This window comes from Cygnus olor, chromosome 19, assembly GCF_009769625.2.
Source record: "Cygnus olor isolate bCygOlo1 chromosome 19, bCygOlo1.pri.v2, whole genome shotgun sequence".
Classification (NCBI taxonomy): domain Eukaryota; kingdom Metazoa; phylum Chordata; class Aves; order Anseriformes; family Anatidae; genus Cygnus; species Cygnus olor.
The window spans coordinates 9,665,328-9,690,716 of record NC_049187.1 but is presented as its reverse complement, the minus strand read 5'-3'; the positions used below and the strand labels follow the sequence as shown (position 1 = coordinate 9,690,716).

Sequence of the window (25,389 nt, the reverse complement as noted above, 5' to 3'; positions counted from 1 at the left end):
CGCGGCCCCACCCAGGTGGCGGCCACCCCCGGGACAGGGCGGGACGGGGCGGGACGGGACCGGGGGTGCCCGGGCCGGCGGCTGAGGGGAGGCGGCAGCGGCCATGGCGGACTGCGAGATGGGGTCGGTGCCCAAGGCGCCGCGGCATCAAGGTAACTGCGGGGCGGCGGCGGTAGGGGAGCACGGCCCCCTTTCGGTTTTCTGCTTCGATTTTTGTATTATGATTTTACTTTTTTTTCCCCGTTTGTCGCTGAGCGAAGTTCGCAGACCGAAGTTAGCGGCTCAAATGAGCCTCGCCGCCCTGGGGCAGCCTCCGCTCCCCTCAGCCCGGGCGGCCCCGCGCCCTCCCGCAGCCCCCTCCCGGCTCCCCTCAGCGGGGCTCGGGTCGCCGAGGAACGAAGCGGAGCGGGCACACGGGAGCGGAGCCGGCAGCCGCGGTCCCCGAGGAGCCCCAGAGGGCCGGGGGACGGCTTGTTTACACCGTCAGTAAACTCTCTGCACTGTACTGAACTTGCGCTTCAGGGAAGCAAAAAACCCCCAAACCGTAGCGTTTTTATGGCACGGTCAGGTGTCGGTGTGCTAAAACATGTTGTCTCGCGGGTGATGCACTCAAATTATGCAACCGGTGGTTTCTCTCACCAAAAGCTGGAGCGTTTTCCTGTTATTTTCGTGGTGTTCACGAGCAGACTGCTGAAGAGTGGTGAATTAATTTAACTTTTGTCAGCTGCAACTGGAGAAGGAAGCACATGTGTGAGATCCCCCTACGTACAAAGGCTTTGGCTAGGCAGTCCGCGTTGTTGTATAAATAACTGTAGATCTATGTGGGCCTGGTGCCTAATGGCACACGCTTCGTTCTCATATCCGTGCAGAGGACTTGCATTTCATTCCGTAGGTATGTTGGTTATTAATACCAAATAGCGGTTGCTCTGACCCTAGCCTCATCTGGGCTCTGCCAGCCCTTCCTTGCCTTGGTGCCGGTGTTTCTTCTGTGGCTCTGTGGTGTGCTGTGTTGTTCTGGAGGCTAAGGCTGGCCAGCAATTATTTTTGTCATGATAAAGTATCTACAGAGCAAGTAGGCAATAGACGTAATTTCAGTTAATGAGACATAATGATTTTGGCTGTTTTCCTTGTGAAAAGCTTTGAAATGCTCTGAAAAAAACTGATTAGTTCTCATTGAAAGTAGCAGTCATTGTTTGCTAATTAGCAAACCTTGGAATAACTGTCACGTAATAACAGTACTGAGTCATTCTCATACTGCCCTGGATTTCAGAGTAGCAGTGTGAAAGTGGAAGTGCCCATCTGGTGGCGTGTTTGCACGTCTGTGGAGGAAGGTCCTTTCCCACCACAGTATCTGGGAGTCGTACAATCATTAAGGTTGGAAAAGACCTCAGGTCCAACCGTCCCCTACCCTGCTATCACCCACTAAACGATGTCCCTAAGCAACAGGTCCAACCTTCCCTTGAACACCCCGGGGACGGTGACTCCACCACCTCCCTGGACAACCCAGTCGTACACATTCTTGCGATTGGACAGGGATGCCTTTGTTCAGTTTCTGCAGAAGAGAATAGATCTCCAGTGAAGGGCATGCCACACCTAAAGCAGTAATAGGAGAACTTCGCCCTTTCATCTCAGTTCCTGGGACTAATTGTTTGTTATAAATTGCTAATACTGTTTGATGAGCCAAGTGATGATTCCTGGTTACAGCAGCAGTAGCTGTTCCGGTCAGCCTTAAAGGGGCCCAAGGCTAATTCAATTAAATTTTTTTTTTCCTTGTGGTTTATTTCTTAAAGATATACATAATTTATTGCAGACTGTCCACAAATAAGATTCTTTGATTAAATTCAGGTCTGAGTTTTGAGTATCTTGATAGCAAAAGAGCAAGACTATTGTTAGAGTCTGGAAAAAGCGGATAACATTTGAACTGAAGCTGTGGGGCATATGATAGTGCTCAGCACTTGGGAGACTCAAGCAGGAAAGAAGAGAAGTTGAGAAGCTAGAGTCACTGGAAGTTTAAAAAAAAAAAAAAAGGACTTTGTGATGTTGAATAATGTGTTTTTTTCTTTTTTCATTTTTTTTCCCCCTTGGAAGGAGTAAATTTCATCTCCCCTTTATGAGTTTAATCATATAACAGTATCAGAAATCTCACATGGGGAGTCTGTCAAGAAGCAGAACCCCGTTTTCTAGCGTTCCCAAGCAGAACTCTCACTACAAAACCAATTTTCCTTGTTTCTCATTCTGGCTCTCTTTAGCTGATCTTGAATTCTACAGATGCAGCTAAGAAATTAGACAGGCCTTTTTATTGTTGCTTTGCCTCGGGATCACAAAATATACTGCGAGTCTGTCTTCAGTAGTTCTGTAGTTGTTTTACAGGCATTTTATGAAAAGGGCATCTCCCCGAGCTGTTCCTTGTCACTGCCTGCCAGAACAAAGACACATTTTATCTCCACTGAAGGGTGCCCCGTATGGAATGGGTGAAAGCAAAAAGCGAAGGAGGGCTGGGAGGAAGTCTGCTGTAAGCCAGCACTTTGCGTTGTGCAAAATCTTTTTTTTTTCAGCAGGTTGGGTGATCAGGGATATGCACCATGTGCAAGAGATGCAGCTGAGGCTGTGCGTTCCACCTGCACCGTCCGTCAGTCTCATTTCGGTGCTGTTGAACTTGCTGCTATGTAGAGTGCTGTGTCGATGGGCCTGACTGAGAGTGTCTGACAAGTGGCCAGTTGCTGAAGTTATCCAAATCCCTTGCTGATGTTCAAAAATGGCAATAATAAGCTCATTGCATAGATTCCAAACATGCTTCCTGTATTTCATGCAATTTTTCATGAGACAGCATTTCACGCGTTGTGAAATATACCGGCTGATTGGACAATTATTTTTGCTCAATAAAATGTGCTTACTTGAGATCTTGAAATTGTACATTATTTGCATTGTAACTTCCACCTTTGGGTTCATCAGGGAAGCAAATGTACAAATACTTTTTTTAACAGTGTGGTTCAAGTAAGAGCAGATAATTGGTGTGGTGAAGCTTTGATGTTAAGCTGCAGAGTAGAACTGAAGCAGGATCCTCAGCTCCTTTAGGTTTATGCAAGTTAGTAAATGAAAGAGAGAGGGAAACTTTTCTTCCTTAATCAATGTGGACTTTTTTATGGTTTTAGGTTAGCTAATACCCTGTTGCAAAGTTAGAGGTAATTTTCCCTTCAGTAGTGAGTTTTCAGATGTTGCTTAATGCTGACAGCTACCTATACAATACGTATCGGGATAAAGTAACCCAGGTAATGCATTGCTGTGGCTTTCTCAGAAGACCTGGAAATGACTCCTTTAATCTGTCATTTCCATTACATAACAGGAAATTGCAGGGCACTATCTTTAGGTAACTTTTCACAGGGGAACTTTAAAGTGACACACAATATGACATGCCTCCTTGAGGGTTATTACACTGACGTGTGAAAGGGATATAAATTAGAGATAAGATACCTGTGGCCTTCAGGTCTGAGTAATTTCGTCGAGTTGAAGATACCACATGAGACAAAAGTTACTCTCCACCACTTCCATATTCTGTCTTACTTGAAAGGCTCAATGGCAGAAGGGCTCACAATCTGGGGAAAAGAGGAATGGAAACTTTGATATCGGTTCCCAGTTATTTTGATGACTTCTGTGACTTCAGTCAAATGTTGTGGATCTGAATTTGCAAAGCATACGCTATTCTTTGCTTTCAGGGTTATCTAACGACTCATCTGTCTCACTTCCCTCTTTATCCAAGGCTGAATTCAATTGTGGGCACCACAAAGTGCTCATGCCTGTAACTGGAATTGTTACAATTTTTCAAAGTCAAGGTTTTGCTTTATAACAAAATGGGTTCTGCCCAGAATAACTGTTAGGGTAGAGACTTGGAGACTGACTTATTTCTTACTGTTGGCAAGTTTTGTTGTAAAAATTGAATTTTAATTGTTTCTGGTGAGTACAGGGCAGAATTTATTGTATAATTCCAGGTAGAACTAAACAGAAACTTGTAGATTCTTTAATGCAATTTTTGTGCTAAGCAAGCTGCTGAATGCAGTGCAGTAGATAACGACTCCACACCTTTTGAGGTGTTGATCAAGTTAGGATAATGATCATGTATCTGCAGCACTGTAAAGGTGTATTTACAGTTCAGCAAAATTGGGAAGAGTGACCCCAAAGCAACTTTCTTTCGTCTAAATGTGAACTGTGTGTTTCTGAGCTTTGCAGGTATTTCTTGGCAGTGTACCTTTGGCTTTTTAGCAGCTAGGGTGAGAACGATGGATGTCAGTATCTCCGTAGCAGGAATGTGAGCGTTGCGTGTTTCACCCTGGGATGTCCCTGCTTGGCAGTGGGCTCCTGGCAGCCTGTTAGGAGTCTTAACTAGCAGGAAGGGAAACTTCCTATAGCTTCATGAATGCTTGACAACGAGTCATGGCATGTTGCTTTTTTTAGCTGTGTAGTATTTGATACCACTAGCTCTTGTTCTTTGGTGCTTCTAGAAATACCTTCAGTTGGTGTCATTCATGACAGAGCACTAGCATGTCTATTTTCTAAGCAATAGGAGTCTTTGGACAAGAAATGTTTTACAGAGACCTTATTTCACGTTCAGGTAGTCTTTCACTACCTCTTATCCTACTTCCTAGATCAAGCAATGCTAAGAATGCAGGTTTTCTCAGATCTGCATCTATGGCAATTGGAATATAAACCAAATTTTAAATGTCCTATTGGGCCACAGGGTATTTCAAGCTCACTTATTATGAAGCAAGTGTTGCTCTGACTTCTTTAGCTGCTAAAGGAACAAGATTTCTACTGCTGCCTGTATGTCATTCTGCTAGAGAATGCTGAGGAAGAAGGAAGCATTTGAGAGCCTGTATTGATATCTGTTAGCTCCAGGTGTGGGTGTGAAAGTGCATATTTAATTCTGCATAAATGTGACTTGAACCACATCCTGCCCTCTGCTACCTTGCACAACTTGAGAGCAATGCAAATGAAAGCAGAATTTGGCTTTTAATTTGGCTTGATCTAAAACTAATGAGTTTGGCCATAGGAGTAGTGTTAGCAGTGACTTATTTCAAGGACTGTTCAAAGTAAATATCCCAGTGTAGGTGCTCTCCTTAACAAGCACTCTTTGTTTTAAAACTCTGAAAATTTCTGCTCTTTTCTTCCAGATGACTCCAATGCTGGCCTTGGTGTGTGTGGATGGATTCTGGTGATAATTTCTTATATTTTCACCCTTGTTACATTTCCCATATCGATCTGGATGTGCATCAAGGTAAAATTTTTCACTGCTAAGTTGGATTAAAACTTTAAGCAATACAGTTGCTTCCCAGTGGTTATTATTGTTCACTATTATATTTATTTATTTTAAAAATAAATGAATCTATTCTCTCTTGGACTATAGCAAAAACATTTCTGTTCGTTAATCTTCAAATCAAAGAGAAAAGTGCTATTACAGCGTTTAGTCAAAATGATTTTTGCATGGGCATCTTTACTATGTCTACCCAGTTGTCATTTGTATATAAGCTAGTTGGGATATCAGAATAATTTGTAAGAACTCATAATTACACTTGGAGGGTTGTTTTTTTTGTTTGTTTGTTGTTTTCTTGTGTGTTTTTTTTTTTTTTTTTTTAGTTTTAAGATGTCTATATATGTGTGTGTGTACATGTGAAGTATATAAATATGTGCATATATATGCATGTGTGTACGTGACAGATTCTTAGAGAATGTGTCATTGTGATCACCTCGAGCTTGATGTTTCCAGACCTGAGGGAATAACTCCTGCTTTGTTTTTCCCAATATACCCCATCAGAATTAGAATTGGACAATCTCTGCTGGGTCACATCTACTGTGCTTTGTTTTCTTGTTGCCAGGATATTCCTGATGGCTGCTTTCAGTGCTTGGCCTTGCCCAGATGAAGTGTTGTTGCTTCTGCTATTGACAGGTGGTGCTATAGTCTGAAGAATATTTCTTCTGGAACATTTTTCTTATTGTTCCTTTTTCTGTTTGCTTTTTGAAAGTAAGGATTAGGCTAAAACTCTCAAAAGCAGCCAGTATAGAAATGAAATGTGATGCATATTAGATAAGAGACTTAAGACTGTCTTAGGCTGGTGTATATTTGGTTTGTAATCCATGAAATGGCTTCTGGAAACTCTTGCATGACATCCAACTATTTACTACAGGTTGTAAAGGAATATGAGCGAGCCATCATCTTCAGACTTGGACGCATCTTAAAAGGCGGAGCAAAGGGACCGGGTATGTCCTGGAGAGCATTCTTAATATTTGTTCTAATTGAGTCATTGGCAAAATAATAGCTGTCTGGAGACATGGAGTTAGACTGGTGAATGGGTTTCTCAAGCATTTTGTAACTTCAGTGACAAGATCTGATATTTATACAGGGAAGGTGGTTAATTAATTATCTGTGAGCCTTACCCAGATCTCCTTAGTTAATGCATGGCCTTCAAGTAGAATTAAAACCACAGAATATCAAGTGAGGAATAATGGCATCAAGTGTGCCGTCTTTAAAACAAAAGTTTTGCATTTCAGTTAAAGCCCAAATGGTTTGAAAGCCATAGCATTCTTCAAAAGAAATAGAAGCAATTAAACTATATGTTAATTTTGAAAAGTTTTTTGTGCGTATTAGAAATTCTCATGAGAAAGAATTTGTTTTTCAGCTATTGCTCCTGATGCTCAAAGTGATTGACAGGGGCAATAACGTCTTCCTTCATTTTAATCTAGATTTTGGGGTATTTTCATAGTGCTGTAATGTTGAAGAAATAGTGATCCACCAGAACAAAAGGAGGTTGATAGTTTCTGCCTGCCAGAATTAGGCCCCACAAGTAACTATGTGGGACAAGGTTTGAAAAGTAGCTCTTAACAGGTCTGTTGTTTTTTGTTTAGCTTTTGGGTTAGGTTGGTTTTTGGGGGTTTTGTTGTTGCTTTTCTTTTTCAAAATGTTAACGCTCTTTAAATAAGTTAGAGCTGAATAAATTAAAGCTTCTCAGCATATTTTTCTTAAAATCTTATCCTGGCATGAAAGCCACTAGTGAACATGCTGCTGAGCTCGTTATGAAGAGGGCTATACAGCTACAGTGGCTGGACTGAAGCTTATTTCTGTAGCTAGTGCCATCTATTTTAATGACCCATTTTTGCATCCTGTCCAATGGATCTTTTTGTACAGGTTTGTTTTTTGTCCTGCCCTGCACAGACAGCTTCATCAAAGTTGATATGAGGACCATCTCTTTTGATATTCCACCCCAAGAGGTATGTTTGCAATTGCCTTTGTATCTGCTAAAATGTTTTTCCTTTGTTTTTCCTTTCCCCCTCTCAGCATTGGGTAACATGTAGTTTTCATGTAGATTTCTTGCTTCTATTTGTACAAGGAAAATGTATTGTGAAGAATACATGTTAAGTGGTATTACTAAAGGCCACGAGAGAAGATCCCTGAAAGAAAACAAATTATGCTGTCCTCTAAGGAGCAAATAAGATAACTTAATACTGCCTAAGAGCTAGAATGGGAGAGGTTTAGAATCAGGACTAACAGACTTCACGCAGCATTCTCTAGTCATTTCTGCGCAATCTGAATGACTTCCAAAAGAAGCAGTGATCTTTTCTTTGCCAATTAATCTAGTTGTATGAAGTAGCTAAAATAATGGCATGAAATTATTGCCAAAAGCTAATAATAGAAACTTAAGGTGATGCTCCACTCTCTTACATGGGTTTTGTGTATGCGCTGCTTCTGTGTCCTGCTACATACAGGAACATATGAAGGTGTAATACACCTAATGTCATCTGGTATCTTCCAGTTTGGAGGCTCTAAAGTACAAAAAGTTTCTCGTAATTTCTTGTCTGTTGTTACCTGGACATCTTAATCTCATAGCAGAATCTCTCAATAGTAGCGAGCTAGCTGAACTAAGTGATGCCAACAGATAGCAAAAGAACAAAAAACTAGCCTTCTAAAAATGTCATTGAACAATTGTATGTTTCTGTTATAACTGTATCCTCTATGTATCTGGTATGTTTTGCAAGACAAAGATACTTGACGCAACCTGTCTGGTGCATCTGTTTCCTGTCGTGTTTGCCAGCCAGTTTATTTCTCATCATTAGTTGTAGATTTAGACAGATGGCAGCTGTCATAGCATACTCGAAAGGGTAATTGGTAGAAACCTAATCAATGGCAGGCATAATGTGCTTGCAGCTGCAGATGCACCATTAGTGAAGTTCTACGTTTTTTCTTTTGACTTGATTAAATTATGCTTGGGGTTCAGGTTTGCTTGTTTTCAGTAGGTGAAAGCAAAAATATATTTTTATTTGTACATGATTTCTGTCCACACTACTCAGTCTTTGTTTTCACATGCTATTATGAAAAGCCTGCTAACGTAGATTGTGGAAGCACAAAACTGGTAACTCTTGAAGGTTAAGTATCGCACTCCCCCCTCTCTTGTCAAATAACAAGATCCTAATCTTCTAACATGGAATTAGAACACTTCTTCTCATGGTCATGTGCATTATTTCAGTATCTTTCTAACTAAACTCTAAAATATAATTAATATTAACGATAGCTTCTTTATCACGTACCCTCTTTTAAACTGTCAGTAATATCTGTCTTTATCTGTGCATGTACATCTTTTGTTTAACATACAGGTGCTAAATTCAGTAAATCACTTGAATCTAGCTCTGAGAATATTCACAAGTTTGATTTTTCTCTACAACTTGTCTAGAAATCACCACATATCACCACTTATCATTTAGTAATATAAGGTGGCATTTCAATCAGAAGCACCTCCAAGAAGGAAAATGAACTGCTAGATAAAAACATTTCTAATGAAATTTAGAACTAAGGCTGACAGCTATGCAGCTGAAATGTATTGCTTTGAGGCAGGCAAAAACAACATTGTAAGTAGCTAGACATAATTCAGTCAAACCTTACAGTGTTTTCTAAAATATCTCATGGGTGTGGCCCTTTGTTTCTCTGGGCTTCATGATACACTGACATCTTTCATTTACAAAGCTTTTGCAATTCAATAAACTAACTTACACGGTCACTGCGGTGTTAGAGTCTCTGTCATTGGCTGTCCCTATGGAATAATCACTGAATTGCCTTCAGCTGCGGTCACACCTGTAGAACGGGAAACTCTCATTTGTGCTCTTCCTTCAGAAGTGCAGCTGAAATACACTTCCTCTTCCCTCACCTGCTTTTTAAACAGGTTGCCTGTTTTGCCCTTGTTTTATAAGCTGACACACCTGCACAAATGTGCCTGCTAAATCTTCAGTCTTGTGACTGAAGTTAAATACAAGTAAAAATCTCATATATCCTGTATTTGCAATGATACTTACTGGCCTATTGTTCCCTGTACAGAAACATAAAATGAGCCCCTCTCAAAAATGTTTCTAGGGTGTGGTCTTAATTAGAGTGCTTGAACACTTTTTGAATGAAATGGTCCAATATTTCTATCTCTGCATTTAAACAAAATAACTTTTGGATTGCTAATGTTCTTGGAGCCTGTTAGCTTGGTCCTACATTATGCATACCTCTTGTGTTCCTCTACAATCTGCCACTTTTATACACTTGATATTATAAGCCTCACTGAAATGGGGTGGTTTTTGGTTGTGGTTTTTGTTTACTTTTATATATATATATTTTTTTTATTATTATTATTTTTTGCTACCTAGATATGATACATTGTTAGTTTCAGCGTAACAGGTTAAAATTGCCCAGGTAAAAGCACGTGTGTTTATTCCTGGATTTTTTGTTTGTTTGTTTCTTATGAGTTGCAAATCCCTCTGAGTTTGAAGAACTGAGTTTGAAAAAACATAAGGGCAAAATTAATGGAATTCATTTTTCAGTGAGGAGTGTTCCATTACCATATTTAGTCTTAGCTTGACAGAGCTATGCGGGAAGGTTTGTGCTTCGGTATGTAGACATGTTTATATGTACCATACATGTATAAGACCTATGGGTTTTATGATAATTGCTTTACCCTGGAAAAAAGTAGGCATTTACCCAGTAAAACAAATCTGTAATTATCATTATGTTCAATAAGTATATGCTTAATTATTATATGCTTCTCCCATTGCTTTTTAGATCTTGACCAAGGACTCTGTGACAGTTAATGTAGATGGAGTGGTTTATTACAGAGTTCAGAACGCTACCCTTGCTGTAGCAAATGTCACAAATGCTGGCTCAGCCACGCGTCTTTTAGCACAGACTACCTTGAGGAACGTTCTGGGGACCAAAAACCTCTCTCAGATTCTCTCTGATCGTGAAGAAATTGCACATAGCATGCAGGTATGAGCAACTTTATCTAAGCAATCCATTACACAATCAGTTATGCAGTAATCCCATGGATAACTTACATGTTGGGATTTTTTTTTTTTTACCTTGTAAGTGATAAGCCAAGTTTTGATTTGGAGCTTTAGGCAAAACCCTATCAACAGCTATTGGGATGGCATTCAGTCTAATAGAAATGAGTGAGTACAAGAATAATGGACCAGTGGGGCTAATATATGGGAATGAGGAATTCATGAGAGGAAGCGTTTTCTGGATTGTTATACTCTGCTGTTGAAGGAAATTACACCACAGACTTCCTTTCATAAAGCTTTTCAATTCCTTTCATAAAGCTCTGCTTTAAGTAGTTGTTTAGAACAGTTATGCTTTTACAGTTATCAAAGCATACCATAAATACTAAAATCATTAAATAGACAGTCCAGGAATTCTCATACAGTTCATTTGGCTTGATAGTCTTTCTTCAAATTTGGACATTTGTTTGCAGCCAGGTAGATGGCTTAAGTTAATTGTCATACTTTAAATAGGTTACGCTTGATGACGCAACAAATGATTGGGGCATTAAGGTGGAACGTGTGGAGATCAAGGATGTGAAATTACCTGTACAGCTGCAGAGAGCAATGGCTGCAGAAGCAGAAGCTGCCCGGGAGGCAAGAGCTAAGGTAATAACATCAATATGCGGGCTTGGATTTATTTTATATATATATATATGTATCTTTTTCCTTCATAAATAACTTAATGTTATTCCAATTCTTTACTACACTCTGAGACCACATCTTAAACAGAACAACTTTGAGCACTGACATGCACCACTAACTTCAGTAACTTAGGTGTTAAAAGTGCTATCCACCTATCTAGCTGTCCTTTACAAATACTCAGACTATATTGTCCCAATGCAGAAGAGCCTTGCTTGTAAAGAAATGCACGACCACATATCTGTTCCTAATGAGCACATATTTAAAAAATAATGAGGGAATAAAAAGGTATTTCCCCAGTAAAGAACCACGCCATTCATCTGTCAAGCCCTTTTCAGAGAGATCTATGAGGAGTACGTTCTGTTTTTAGGAGGCAGTGCTGAAAGAAGCACAAAAGCAGGGATTTTCTGAAAATACAACAAATTCAACATGTTGCATTTTCAGGACTTAACACTGCCAATTTTTGTAAACGGAATGGAAAAGAGGCATACAAGGCCTTGAAGGCAAACAGAAGTAGCTTATATCTAAGGGAGAGAAAAGGCAGAACCAGTTAAAGAAGACAGTAAGGGGAGGTCACTTGATCAAAGTGATAAGTGATATCTTTCATTTATGACTTAAGGCTGAAGTCATCTGACAAACTTATAGTTTTATCATTCTGTCAGAATTAATTCCATGTAATTAATTCCATTTCCAGGTAATTGCAGCTGAGGGTGAAATGAATGCTTCCAGGGCCCTGAAAGAGGCATCCATGGTTATCACAGAGTCACCCGCTGCCCTTCAGCTGCGCTACTTGCAGACTTTGACCACGATTGCTGCAGAAAAGAACTCCACCATCATCTTTCCATTGCCCATAGACATGCTGAAGGGCATCATAAGCGCAAAAGGCTAGAGAGATACAGTGAGAAGAACGAATTCGTTTTCTTTTGCTACAGCGAATGTTTGCAGCACTGAATTGTCTGTGTGTTACAGCTTAAGGCAATGTTAGCAGAGGGGATTTGTTGAGGAACCCTTTTGTTGTTGTTATACTGTGTGATAAAATGCATATGCAATGTTTGTGAATATGGAGAATCAAAATACTTGAAACTGAAAATCTCTCCAAGTTAGTAAAAGCAGGTTGTGATCTTAAGTAAACATGTATCCATACTATACCAGATGAGAAAACTATATCCTATAATCTGTTATAGGATAGTATGCTACAATCTATTCTATAATCCTATTTTCAACAAGCATATAAAACCATTTGTGGTGAAGATGGGGAGATGATCCAACATTTGGAAAGAGAAGTATTCCTTTTAATAATAGGGTCTGTAGTCCTGTAAAGGAAGTGAAACAGCTTTAACTGCACTCTCTTAGAGTGTAGCTATATGTGATGAAGTCATCTTGATTGTTGTCATATGGATTTGTTCTCTAGCTTACACTAGGAAAAAGAAGAGAATTTGACATAGGAGTGAGAATACTGGATACTTCTAAAAATCAGGCTCATGCTCCCTAAGATAGTCCCCCGTTTGTGAGAAACTGTTATTAGCCAATGTTACTGAAATGGAACTTTCCATCTCTGTTCTGCCACACGGGAAGGCGTAGACATGCTGTAGTTAAGGATACAATATGCTTGCAGTTACTGATGGGCCGTTCAGTTGTTACGGTGCTGCACCTGTATAGATTTTTAACTCTTAGAAAAGTCACTGTGTCTGCCTTTATCTGTACATCTTCTCAAAAAATGATTAAAAGAAAAATAACCAAAGTCCTGACTCCTGTTGTAAATAGACTTCCTTTTCTGACCTAACTTTAAACATACTTGAAACACTGCATTTTATTCAAGTCTAAAACCTGCTTCCCTAGCAAATACAGTATCTTAATTGGGGGGGTGGGGTGTTTAACAGAAGATTCTGTACTGCTTATATATTTAGCAAACAAGTGATTTACCTGTTGAGGCTGATCTGAGCAGACTTGTGCTATTAGCTGTGATGCAAAGGCTTATACTTCATACCAGAAGCATAATCTTCAGTTCATGTAGTCTTGAGCTACAAGTCTGTTAAACTTTATTCATACTTTGCACCTGTGCAGTAAATGTAATTAAAGATTAAAATGAGGTAAGAATTAGTCTGCATGGCAGGGAGGTTCTTTAGGCTACCACTATCACCCAAATTTGTCATCTGATCCTTAATTATTGGGAGATAAGAATGAAAACAAAAAGCTGAGATCAATTATTTAAATGCCCTTGTTCTCACACTGGCCAGCACAAAGTTTGTAACTTTTTTTTTGACATCTGGGGTAATTTTGTCTCATTTAGCATGTTTAAGATAGCAAGCACTTACAAGGGCTTAAGCTAATTAGCACTGTTTCTTTTCTGCCTGTTTGCTGTGAACTTTTCTTTCCTCCTCTGTATTGAAAATCAATATACCCAGTTGCAGGTGTTGGTCAGTATTTCAGTTAATATAAGCTTGACTTTTGGCAGGGGAGTAAATACAGTTAACAAAGATGTGATAATTAGCATCATTGTTTTCACACACTTGCAGTTAGGAACAAAACTACTGCACAGCTTGACATTAATCCTTGGGGAGGATGAGTGAATCTCCTCACTGCTACTGGCCACCCCTGTGAATTCTTGTTGATGAGAGGGACATGCTTTTTTCCTTTCATCCTGAGTTAAACAAAATGCTATTTACTATTGGGTGACTTTCTAAAAGAGAATAATACTGTGAATTTATCAGGGTCTTAAATGCCAAAAGTTCTGGGGAGGGGAAAGCAAGCTATCTCCACCCCTCCCTGCCCCACACGCATCCTTTCTGTAAACATTTAGCAAAAAGTGCATTCGCAAAAAAATGGCACAAAGAAGGTTTATTTTTCTAAGGTGTATTTGTTTCAAGTAAGTTCAAATGTGGGATCTACAGGGTCTGTTTATTATTTTCCTCTTAGTAACAAAGCCCGCCATTTTATTCTTCTTCTATTCCATATAAGCTTTATTGTATTAAATATAATCAAAGCAAGGAGTAGAGCAATATGACTGGTCACGATTGTTTTGGTACTTATTGCACAGCTAATTGGCTATTAACATCATTGCCTGCAGGAAAAAGTAGCTCTTGAAGGCACTGAAGGCACTATACTTGCTCCATTTCAAAAGAGAAAAAACCTGTTCCTTAGACATCCACATCTGCCATTGCTCTCTGTAGAGGATCAACAGACCAGTAGTCATCATCCCAGCCCAGGAACCAGCCAGAGAAGGTTGGAGGCTCAAACCCTTGCTTAACGAGCGTGACTGGAGTTCTCTTATCTCGGCTGGCGGGATCAGTTTCAATGTACCGTTTAGCTGTAAAGGCACAAGGAGGAGAAAAATCACATGGAGTCCAAATCTTATGGAGCAACAGAGGAAACAAATTAATTATAGCTAAATGGATGCTAGAGATACAATTTCAGATTGTATCTGTAGTCATTAAAAAAAAAAGCTTTCACTCAGTGGTTTTATCTACACCTGTTACAAGAGTGGCATTTGTAGGTAGAAAGCATGTGTTGGGATTGTAAAATTCTCCAATGCAGTGGCAGTCTATAGCCACTTATCCACGCAAGAATATTTTTTCACTGTTGGGGTTTGAGCACAGTGTGTCTAAATGCTGTACCTCTTTATGCCGATATTTGGGATCCTCCTTTCTCTATCTCTGTTGTCTCTTTGATCACAATATTGAATGTCATATCATGGTTAAGATAAGTTTCTCTCTACCTTAAAATCAGATAGTGAGAAAACAAAACAAACACTTATTTCAGAGAGTAAAATGTCATAACAGTACCTGATTTCAAAGCCTCAGTCTTTTCTTCTTCCTGTGCATCTTTTCCAATCCATACAAAGACCTGTAGATTTAAAAAAAAATCATGTGAATTGTTTCAGCAACAGTCAGTATCTTTATGAAAGAGAGGATAAGGGCTCATTGACCAGAGTATGGCACAGAACAAGAACAAATTCCTCCTGGTGCGCGTGGCTTATCGACTTACTTGGCTAAAGCTACTGGTAGATGACAAGAAGCTTTTTGACTGCAGTTTATCTGCAGTAAATTCTAGATACATGAACAAATTATACACTAGTTTAACATCAGGAAAAATTGCTTATGTTTGAACATCCTTACATAAAACAGACACAAAATTCATCTCTAAGTTCACTTGTGGCTGATTCACGTGCAGTGACTAACCCAAGCCTTCTGTTTTCAATTACAGAAAATGTGTCTGTGTCTTAAACTGCTGAATCCTAACCATGGTTCAGTCACCTCCAGCCAGGACAAGGACACTGCCCTCAGGAAGTTTACAGCCTGGGGAAGTACATATGATACACAACAGCCTGTCTGCTTCAGCCCATAAGCTAACAAACAAAGTGGCAAGACACCGTCTCTTTTCTCAGGTTCTGGGTCTAAGTTCTCTTCAACATCACTAGTGAGGTGATTTGTTCTCAGGCCTGAAGGTGGAGGGACTCTACAATACAACAACTCTGCTAGCTCTTGTAATTTGGGTCTCTTAATCTAGAGCCACACTGTTCGTATTCTTTATTTCCCTCCTCATAGGTAAACATGACATACCTGATCCCATGTGTCAAGGATCATAACATCATCTGTAGCAAGGTCATCCTGAGTCAGATCTCCAGGAACTTCTTCAATCTGAAAAACATAAGGTTAAAAGATGAGAATATAGCTCAAGCATCACTTTAGCTTTACAGGAAAAAGGCAGGTTACATGGACTCTGGCTTCACCTCCTGTCAATGAGATGCATACCATTGGCCTGGTATTTGACCATGCAGCTCAGGCTATGTCACAGAAGTGTTCTTACACCACAGAACACAAAATCAGTCTCTGTCTACCTAGTAAAACATTCTTTAATTCCTGTTCAAGGCTTTTAACGGTGCCTCTTGTTAATAGAAACATTCACGAGTTAAAATCTGAGGAGTTTGAATGCCGGTTATTAACCAGGGGAGGGCCAGTTTAATGGTTCAGAAAGTTGCTGTGCTGACAACAGTGCTATAGAACTAGCTGCTGTCTCTGCAGAAAAAATGGTGCTGATGCTTTCCTTCTGGAGGCTACACTGCAAAGGAAGGAAGATTAGGTATAACAGCCCATCGGGTGACTCAGAGCAGACTGAGATGAAGTTACCCCCAGCTTTGTCAGATGACTGTTGAGTTGACTGTCTTCCCAGATACTCACAGTGAAGCGTCCACTCTTGTTGGAGCATGCAAAAAGACGAGGGGGGTGAGCATCCATCTTCTTGTCCTTCAGCCGGGGAGAGGTACGGTAAGGAGCTTTTCCACCCAAAGCAGCCCAGAAATTCTCTGAAAAAGAGAGTGACATACTGATGCTTCAACTATTCGTGGAAAACACAGTGGCAGTATAGCTTGGCTAGGACTTGAAGCACTCTTCTGTCAATGTCAAACTCCCAAAGGCCTACAAACATGAGTGCACTGTTAAACACAATGAAGGTACTAGCTTGGAGAAGCCACTCTGTGTCTACGTGTACATTTCCTTGTTCTGGGAGAAATAAAATATACATGAAATAATAATTGGGAAAGTGCAGCTACACAGAAATGACCTCAGACTTCATGTATCTCCCTCACCTGGCTCTCTACCCTCAGAAACCTGTACTGAGCGAGCTCCCAAAACGTTCAGCAACTCCTGTGCCCCTGATTTCTCGGCATTGCTGGCTCCTTGGCCAACCCAAAGGTAAGCAGCAGAGGGAGTTTTCAGGACAAAGGCATCATTGGAGTTCAGCTGACTGGCAGCAGGATCCAGCTGAAGAGAAAGAATATTGCATGTGTCAGGCATAATCACTCTCTATGCAGAGCCCATTATTTCAAAATAAAAGTCAGCATCTATCCTGAAATACACTTCTAACAAGATATTCCACACAAGCATGTAAGGTTACAAGATACGTTGTATATTTGCCTATATCTGAGTAATCAGTTAAACTTAGTTATGTGAGAAGAATAAACAAATTGTGTTTCTGCATTTAATCTACAGATACATATGACCTATGGCAAGAATGCCTGGAGCTGTCATTTGGCCAGTCTTTATGGTTATGACAGGAGACTTAAGAATTTTCTGAGGAGCCTGTCGGAGAGCACCATCCCTGTTGCTGAGGCTGATGAATCATTAACATAATTTCCCCTACATCAACAAGGACATGCCATCATGACACTAGGAACTTAGGAAGTTACTGCAGATATAGAACAGTGCTCCTGCCTCACACGGAGCTCGAGTCCGGAGGAGGGCTACAAAGATGATCAGAGGACTGGAGCACCTCTCCTATGAAGAAAGGCCAAGAGAGTTGGGGATTTTCAGCCTGGAGAAGAGAAGGCTCCGGGGAGACCTCATTGCAGCCTTTCAATACTTAAAGGGGTCTTATAAAAATGATGGAGAAGGACTCTGTACTCGGATAGATAATGGTACAACAAGGGGAACTAGTCTTAAACTAAAAGAGGATAGATTTAGATTAGATGTTAGGAGGAAATTCTTCACTGTAAGAGTAGTGAGGCCCTGGAACAGGTTGCCAAGAGAAGTTGTGGATGCCCCATCCCTGGAGGTGTTCAAGGCCAGGCTTCATGGGGCCTTAGACAACCTGATCTAGTGGGTGGTGTCCCTGCCCATGGCAGCGGGGTTGGAGTTAGATGAACTTTACAGTCCCTTCCAACCCAAGCCATTCTATGATATGATTCTATGACAGCTGTTGGCCAGGATTCATTCCCTTTTTTTGTTGTTGCATGTTTTTGTGTGTGCGTGCATTTTTTTTCAAAGGAGTAGGGCTCTTAACCTGTGTCCTGGCACAGGTTCTATTTGCATATAGGGTTAGCAGCATGGTCACACAGGCTAAGAACAAGTCACAACAACCAGCACAACATCCATCCAAATGGTTTTCAACAGTGTTTGAAAAGCATCATTGTACGCAGGTGTAACGTCTGTTGTGGACTTCAGAGAAAACAGCTTCAGCCTATTCAAGGTGATATTTATAAACTAATTAGAAGGTGATGATTATTACTACTTATCCATAGGAAAAGAGAAATCTTTTAACACTTTACCAAGGTTTCAAAGTATGCTACAGTTTACATCAGAAAGCTCAGTCTGGCCCTTGTTCTTGTCAAAGGGCTCATGTCCCCATCACAGCCAATGCATGCAACATGGACGTTGGCTCTCTCTTCACATACCTCTACCGCTCTAGTAGCTCCTGAGGTGCTGGATCGGACTTGGAACAGCCGTGTTTCTGCAGGTGCGGTTTGGCCGCCTCCCCTAGAGGTTCCACCCTTGTAAATAATCAGAGGCTTTCCACCAAACATACTCATCAGGTGAGGTGGCTCTTTTCCTTGCACTACTCGTTTCTAGAAAAAAAAAAAAAAAACACTCAGTTTTAAGCTGCTGTTGAAGAGTAGCATCAGGTACGCTAGAAAAGGCTTTTGTCGCCATACTTCCAGCTGAAATCTTCCTATAGCACCTAGATGGTCACTGGAGCTTAGCTATTAACTTCCACACAAAAACAGATCAGCATTTAAACTGAGCTCTCACAGTTGCCATTTCATTTTAATTGATGGGTGATCCACTGGCATAGAGGTAACAAATAACAGCCATGAAAAACCTCCTGTCTTATACAGGCCACTTGTTTCTTGCCTAAATAGCTTTAGGGTTAGGTAAGGCAGGCAGCCTCTCCGTAACACCTGCACCACAGATGGAGTCTTCCACTACGTGACTGGATTTCTCCACTGACATTTGGTACCGTATATGATACAGAGAGGATCCCCAAAGCCCTTTCCTTCTGCTAGGATGGTTATCAGGGTATACGACACATTTTGGTAAGTTACACTTATCCTACGAAATACAAACGTCCTTTTTCATTTGCCAAAACATACTGAGCTTTCTCACTGTTTCTCAGCCTTTTAACTCTTTCAACTCTTTCCAGATTCACTTTAGAAAAAGCTAACTGAAATATTTCATTCTCATGAACTATTTGTTTGCTTCTCACTCCTCTCTCAATCACCAAGGACTTTCTTCTGTCACATGACTTTTTTCTCACTTTAATTTTAAATTAAGAAGAAAAATAGGTATCTTAGCTAACTCCAGAAATTTGCTGCATTCATCGATCCAGCTGCTTTTGCAAAAACATAGCTAAATATATCCAAGGTGTTTCCTACTTCTCCTACCAAGCTCTGTCGGCTGTCAACATGTTGCACTAACTGGTATGAAATGCAGATTGTTAATTCCTGGTGTTAGTAATACTACAAAGCAGAAGGCTCACTGCCACTTAAAAGATATAAGAAAACCAGTTATATCTTATTTATTCCCACAGTGTTTATTTTTCTGCTTTGTTGGATTTTTGTTTGGTTGTTGGTTTGTTGTTTTTTTTTTTTCACCTGCACAGGGCTGCCTCCCAGCTCCTCATCCAGCTGTACTGTAAGGAATGCAGAGGTTGCAATTTCATCTTGAGTGGAATGAGCACCCTGCCTGAAAGACAAGGCAAAATTTGAGTTGTATTTTTAACGTTTTCCCTTCCTACACATGCACCTTACAGAGACGAAGACAGAAGAAAAACTTTTGTTATCCAACCTCTGCAGCACTTCATTCAACATGAAGAAGAAATTCACTATCTTATATTGTAACACTGATTACAGAGGGAGATGGGGACATTTTCTAGAAAATAAGCACAGATTCTTTAGTACCTTCGTGTCTATCTCCCATTATCCTTCTAGCAGCTGGCTTAAAAACATGCCTGTTGGTACTGTTAGCAGGAAGTACACATGCAGCACCTACAGAGACCACACCCTTTTTGATTTCAGTTACGGAGCTTGTCTGTGACCCCTCTGATAAGCAAGAACATCACCAGTGTGAGACTAACCACTGAAAAACTCCTCTTTAATGGCGTGGTCTGGAAACTGTAAGTGTCACAAGCCACCAACCAAGGTGTTAAAATAACAAAAGACAGTCACAGTGGTCTCAGATGTAGAAACTCTGCAAAAAGTCTAAAGCATGATCCAAAGAAGGGAGTAACTACTAGTAGGGGAAAAAAAAAAGAAAAAAGAAAAAAAAGAAAAAAGAAAAAAAAAAAGATGCTAGCACAGTAATTCCCCCCATTAAAATTTCAAACAAAACATTTCAGATTTCTGGTAGTGTTTTGGAAAGGAATACTACCCCGGGTGAAATCTTATTCCTTAAGAATCCTCTATAAATGGAAACCAACAGTGATCATTTTCAAAGAAGACTCAGAACACCACTTAGTCCCAGTGTTTCCTGACTTGCACCAGGAAAACCTTCTTACCAAGTGTAAATGATCTGTCCCTGTTTTCCAGCATGCTGGTAATTGTACAAGATAATATAACTATCCCCTCCGTAGAACTGGCCATATGTTGAAGGATCCACTGGCACTTTCTCTGAGCCTTCTATTCTCCAAATCTAGAAAAAGAGCAGAAAGGGAGAGGAACAGAAATATTCTGAGTGAAACATGACAGCAAAATAAGCAGACTTTCCTGAACAGAGCTTGTGTTCCATTTTCTTCCCTAATTTGGCTTCCTAAAACTTACAGTACTGCAGCCCCACCTGCTGGGGAAAGTCACTACAAGCCTGGCGATCCCGCCCATCAGATTTCCACGGCTTGCAGCCAGGCCTGAAGCAAAGCACATTTACCTCACCCTTTTGTGAGCTCTCAAACCTCGATCAGATTTATCAGAACGGTGAGAAACACTGGAACAAAAGCCAATCAAACCACTAACACTGCCAGCCCGTGTGCCAATTTTGTACCTGACATGATCATTCCAATTTCTCTCAGTTGGACAGTTGGGAACAGGGCTTTTAGATTTACTGGGGACTTTTGAAAAGTCTAAGGTTGGCATGAGAACCACCATGCAGCCTTTTCAAACCCATCTTCACCACTGCTTCCGAGACACCCATCCCATGTATGACGGCAACAGCTAGAGTAACAGGGAGGAGGTGGAATGAGAACGTCTCGCTACACACCATTGGGTGAAAAATTGTCCCCAGGGCAATCTTGGAGTGAAAATAACAGCTCATCTACACCACACGGTTGTAGGGCTCTCAAGACCTTGCTGGTATTTCTGATGTTAAAAATTCCCTCAGTATTTATGAAACTGAGTCTCAGGCTCCTATCTGTCTCACTGTTCTTGCAGGAATGCAAGAAGTAGCAAAGACAATTCTGGAAACCTTCCAAAGGGATTCTGATGCAGCTCACCTGTTTCCTGCCAGAGCCATCATCCTCCATTCCATGCTGGGCAGCCATGGCCTTGGAGGTGTGAAGAGTGGCGGCATCAAAAGGAACCTTCTCGATCTTGGCAACATGACCAGAAATGTAAGCCTGTCCCAGTCCTTCTGTCTGGTCCTTGTCTCTCCAGTTCTTGAAGAATTGCTTAAACAGAGGTGTCTCACCACTCTCAGGGAGGACTTGGATCTGAAACAAATGAGCCAGCCCATCACGAGCAGCCTTACCCCACATCCCACAGAGCTCTGACTCTGGCTACTCCTTGCTTCATAGGAGCTCTGGTTTCAAGCTGGCAGAATTGCCTGGTACAACTCTTCTGACATTACAACAGTGAAGTGCTGGGTGCCAAGAAGCACTACTAAGAGCCAGGTCAGCTCTCACTAATGCCTGACACACAGCAATCAATAGAACCTCCAGTTATTACCACAGATAGATCTTTATCGAGAGTAAAGACATCACAATCCATCTGTTTTCTGCTGCTTGCAACCACTAGTTTGAAAGAATCAATTTCTTCCATGCCAGTGTTAGTCAGCCTTTAAGCTTCTGTGTAACTATGCCTGGTTCTCAGAATATGCTATGGGATTCAGACTCAGTCTAAGGTGAGTTTTGAGGAAGACTGAAGGGATGTTAAACCCTTAGAATCATCACTTTAAGAACAAGAAGGGCAGGTTTACCTATACCTTGTCTTTTTCACCATTTTGAGAGGTCATAGAAAAGGTAAAATAAATATATAAATCCTTACCTGGGTATGCTTCGGATAATTCATCTTATCAATGAACTCAGAAGCTGTTTTCAGGGCTGCCTTCCTCTCTTCAGAGTTGGCACTCCTGCCTTTAATGAAAATGGAGAGAAGAGGGGTCAACTCTTACAAAGTTTTGTGTACCCAGAGAAAAAACTGTCCCAGGCACTTCACCCTTTTGCAACATCTGAAGGGCCCAGCCTGCCAGCTAGAAGATGATGCCAAAGAGCAAAGGAAAATTGTTTGATTTCCTTTATGCTTTTCTGCGATGACTGAGAACACAATTGCCTTTCTACTTATGACATTTATTTATTTTTTCTTCCTGGTTCCAAGAACCCTTCGTTTAATTCTGTACACTAAAGACACTGTATCTTAACACCTAACATTTCAGATGAGAGTGCTCTTCTGAGATTGTTCGTACTATCTGAACTTGCCCTGAAAAGCATCACTATCATCAAGTGTCCACTCCCCTACCCAGCTCAAAGGAAACAGGGATCAGTAATTGGATGCAAATCCTATGTATGCAAAACCAGCTTCACCTGCATCTCTACGGTACCTTTCCAAACAAAGATCTTTCCATCTGTGCCATGGTCCAGAATGAAGCAGTCATCTGTGTTCAGGGCTGCCTGGGAGAAGGGGTTCTCATCTGCCACCAGGGAGACTGCCATGTTCCCGGCCCCATTTGAGACCTGTGATAACACAGCGCAGAGATTAGATAAGGCATTTCCCTTTTTCCCTCCAGCGTCATGGCAACGATCCAAAACTCAGGGAGTGGAAGGAAATCGATTTGAATGCATTGGCTGCTCCAGGCACTACTGTTTTACAAACAGGATACCTTTGACACAGCAACAGTATGACAAAAGCATAACACTTACTCTGAAGCTTTCAAGTACTTCTAGCAATGCAGATAATGCTGGGACCAAGTAAAGATTGATTCAAAATGGTAAATATCTTTGGTGCAAAACCAGCCTATAAAATTCTTCTAAAGCAAAATAACTGCACCTAACAACCGGAGAGGACTGTCTTGGTAACTGTGAATAGGCTTCCCTGTGTCGAGTGGGTTTAATGGTCTGAGTTCCTGTACTTACTAGTGAATAAAGATCTACATTACAAACCACCTTGGCAGACATTCACTAAATCATTAGCAGAGACTGCTGTAGAGGAGATTCCTCCCAAAAAGTCTTGGACATTCTTCTGCACTTATACTAGCTGGTGGCAAATGTTACCTTCCAAATCATTGCTTCATCCAGTGTGCACACTGGATGTAGAAAGGGATAGAGGCAGTTTTCAGACTCACTCCTTCTAGTCCAATCTTGTCAACTTCCTAACACAACGTTTGGTAACACAAAGGAAGACTCCCTTTCTTTTACCCACTCATTTCACACTCTGCCTTTCCCTCAAAAATTCCTGAAAAGTCCCAGCTCAATCCCCACTGCTGACTAGATTCAGCAGCGGCAATAAAGACAGTAAAAAAGCATGTGAGTATGCACTGCAAGCAACCAAGGTTCATACACTTGAAAAGTTCATAAAAATCTCTTTGACTGAGATCAGATCAGCTTTTCTCCACTATTCCAGCTCCATCTAATTGTGCAAAGATTAATCCATTCTCCACAATTGTCAGGATCTGTCTGTTTCTTGTTACCTTGTAGAGCTTAGCCAGTTTCCTATTAGCTGTATCGGTTTTGGTCTCATCAGGAGTTCCTGCTGGCAAACTGGGCTTTGGTCCCAGGACCTGAGAGAGAAGTAAAAAAAAATAAAAATAAAAATAAAAAAAGCATTAGTAGCCAACTGAAGAGAATCTGTGTTCCCCAGATGCCCCAGCCACAAGTAACAAGTAGAAGAAACTTCTAGATCAACAAAAGCAAAAATATACTCTGATGTCCCAACAATGCAGAGGTCCAAGTCTGCACTGAATTGAGTGTTTACACTGCTAGCACTTTATATGGAAAGACACACACTACTGAGCCTATCCACCTACTGCATCCATTCTTCTAGATACCGCCCTTCCCATTCCAGCACAGAGAAATGGATGAAGTGAACAACCTGTAGCATTTCCTCCCGCTCTGATCCTTCCTCTGAAACGAAGACCTTGGCGCGACCATTCCGCTCGTTGTCCCGAATCCCCTTGGCCAGCACAGTGGCCTTCAGCCGTTCTTGACGATTGCTGTTGGAGCCGCACCACTGGTAGATGTTCTGGCGGGAAAGAGAAAAACCATGCAGCTAACACTTGTCGGATCCAAACATGACCCTCTCTGAAGGAGACAGCAGTACAGCTGAGACTGAAAGATGTCAGAAGACTGGCTATGTAATGTTTCAGAACGCTCAACACTTGAGATAACTTAAACACCGTGGAAATAAAAAAAAAAAAAAGAAGAAGAACTAATCAGACTTCTGCCCCTGAAAGGCTGATAAACTCATCTTTTGCATGGTACTTACGCTGCCAAGGTCAAGGATGAAACAATCCCCTGTGTTGAAGCTCTCCCAGGTCACAGGGACCTCTGTCGCTCGGACTGCTCTCCTGCCTTTGACCTGGAGAAGCCTCTGCACAGTCACTTCATTGGGAACCACGTGCCTGAAGCCAGAAGCCACACCACCAGCCTAAGACAAAAGGAAAAACGAATGATTCATACTCATGCTGTTGCTTTACTACAGTGGAATTCCACTACTGAAGTAAAATGGAATAGAAGAAGCAGGCATTGAAGAGCAACTCCCACTGCTATTCATCTGCTTTACCCAAACATTATGTATGGTAAGGAGGTGGACTGAGCACAGAAAAAGGGACTGGCAAGGTTAAGCTGTTAAGTAATCGGGGAGAAATTAAGTCTACTGAGTAGGTGTTTCCCATTAAGTAGGACTGCTCTTTCTTAAACTCATTCCAGACATCTTAGGACTGTTTTTTCCTCTGCTTCCTGAAGAAAAACAAAACCCCGATTCCTAAAATTGTGCATTATTAATTCAGCCAAAGTTCTCCCACTGGGATCTGCTGTTCTCCACCCTGTCAGTTCCAACTCATTGAAAACATCTGTTTGAGAATGTTTTTAAGCAACTGGCAGAGAGGGAGTTCTCATTCTTCCGAGAAGTGGGCAGGGTGCCATTTCTTGCAGACTTGATTCAGACTGGCAGTATAAAGATCAAGTCATAACCTACCTTGTACTTGATGCCAGATTTGAAGTATCCCAGGAAAGTTGCAGACTCATGGCCTTGCACTTCACGATGCTGGACAGCCTTCCCTTGAAGGTAGTCATCCATCTGAACAGTGAATATGGCAGCTGCCCCGCGCTCATCTTGAGAGCTTTCATCTCCTAAGAAATGAAAAGGTGACAACAGGGTTTCAGCTCCCATATCCGACTGCATAAACACCAAGGAGAAAGGAGATTCCTGAAAAGTTTAGCTTCCAGGAAGGTCTGCAGAATAACCATTTCCAAACTTTTCTAATAACGACCCCAAAGAGCATT

The 25,389-nt window shown here is 41.1% G+C and overlaps 2 protein-coding genes across 9 annotated transcripts in view; one reads left to right on the top strand and one right to left on the bottom strand.

Moving 5' to 3' along the window:
* Positions 1-6: 6 nt before the first annotated feature.
* Positions 7-12,715, top strand: STOM (stomatin). Of its 3 annotated transcripts, XM_040531260.1 has the most exons (8): positions 63-152; positions 2,556-2,764; positions 5,166-5,269; positions 6,177-6,249; positions 7,175-7,257; positions 10,079-10,282; positions 10,807-10,941; positions 11,669-12,715. In XM_040531260.1, exons 2-8 carry the CDS (start codon positions 2,746-2,748, stop codon positions 11,861-11,863), a joined length of 813 nt encoding a protein of 270 aa, XP_040387194.1. In that variant the 5' UTR covers positions 63-152; positions 2,556-2,745; the 3' UTR covers positions 11,864-12,715. The 3 variants fall into 3 exon arrangements, with proteins under 3 accessions (XP_040387192.1, XP_040387194.1, XP_040387191.1); XM_040531258.1 differs by lacking the exon at positions 2,556-2,764 and having other exon boundaries at positions 7-152; XM_040531257.1 differs by lacking the exons at positions 63-152; positions 2,556-2,764 and adding an exon at positions 823-892.
* Positions 12,716-13,797: 1,082 nt separating this feature from the next.
* The window catches only part of GSN (gelsolin), a 30,101-nt gene continuing 18,509 nt past the window's right edge, over positions 13,798-25,389 (bottom strand). For all 6 annotated transcript variants that reach the window (XM_040531254.1, XM_040531255.1, XM_040531253.1 and 3 more), the window contains 15 exons: positions 25,082-25,236; positions 24,371-24,532; positions 23,978-24,127; positions 23,577-23,666; positions 22,491-22,623; positions 21,938-22,026; positions 21,169-21,384; positions 20,242-20,375; positions 19,340-19,430; positions 18,143-18,313; positions 16,559-16,733; positions 16,152-16,276; positions 15,534-15,611; positions 14,757-14,817; positions 13,798-14,281 (listed from right to left, as the gene is read on the bottom strand). In XM_040531254.1, coding sequence (XP_040387188.1) covers positions 14,112-14,281; positions 14,757-14,817; positions 15,534-15,611; positions 16,152-16,276; positions 16,559-16,733; positions 18,143-18,313; positions 19,340-19,430; positions 20,242-20,375; positions 21,169-21,384; positions 21,938-22,026; positions 22,491-22,623; positions 23,577-23,666; positions 23,978-24,127; positions 24,371-24,532; positions 25,082-25,236 — 2,000 coding nt within the window. In that variant the 3' untranslated portion in view covers positions 13,798-14,111. The remainder of the gene's footprint in view (positions 14,282-14,756; positions 14,818-15,533; positions 15,612-16,151; positions 16,277-16,558; positions 16,734-18,142; positions 18,314-19,339; positions 19,431-20,241; positions 20,376-21,168; positions 21,385-21,937; positions 22,027-22,490; positions 22,624-23,576; positions 23,667-23,977; positions 24,128-24,370; positions 24,533-25,081; positions 25,237-25,389) is intronic.

Coding starts and splice junctions, on each gene's coding strand:
- STOM (XM_040531257.1), top strand. CDS start 838: ATGGCACACGCTTCGTTCTCATATCCGTGCAGAGGACTTGCATTTCAT. Junction 893..5,165: donor ACTTGCATTTCATTCCGTAG/GTATGTTGGTTA, acceptor CTTTTCTTCCAG/ATGACTCCAATGCTGGCCTT. Junction 6,250..7,174: donor AGGCGGAGCAAAGGGACCGG/GTATGTCCTGGA, acceptor CTTTTTGTACAG/GTTTGTTTTTTGTCCTGCCC.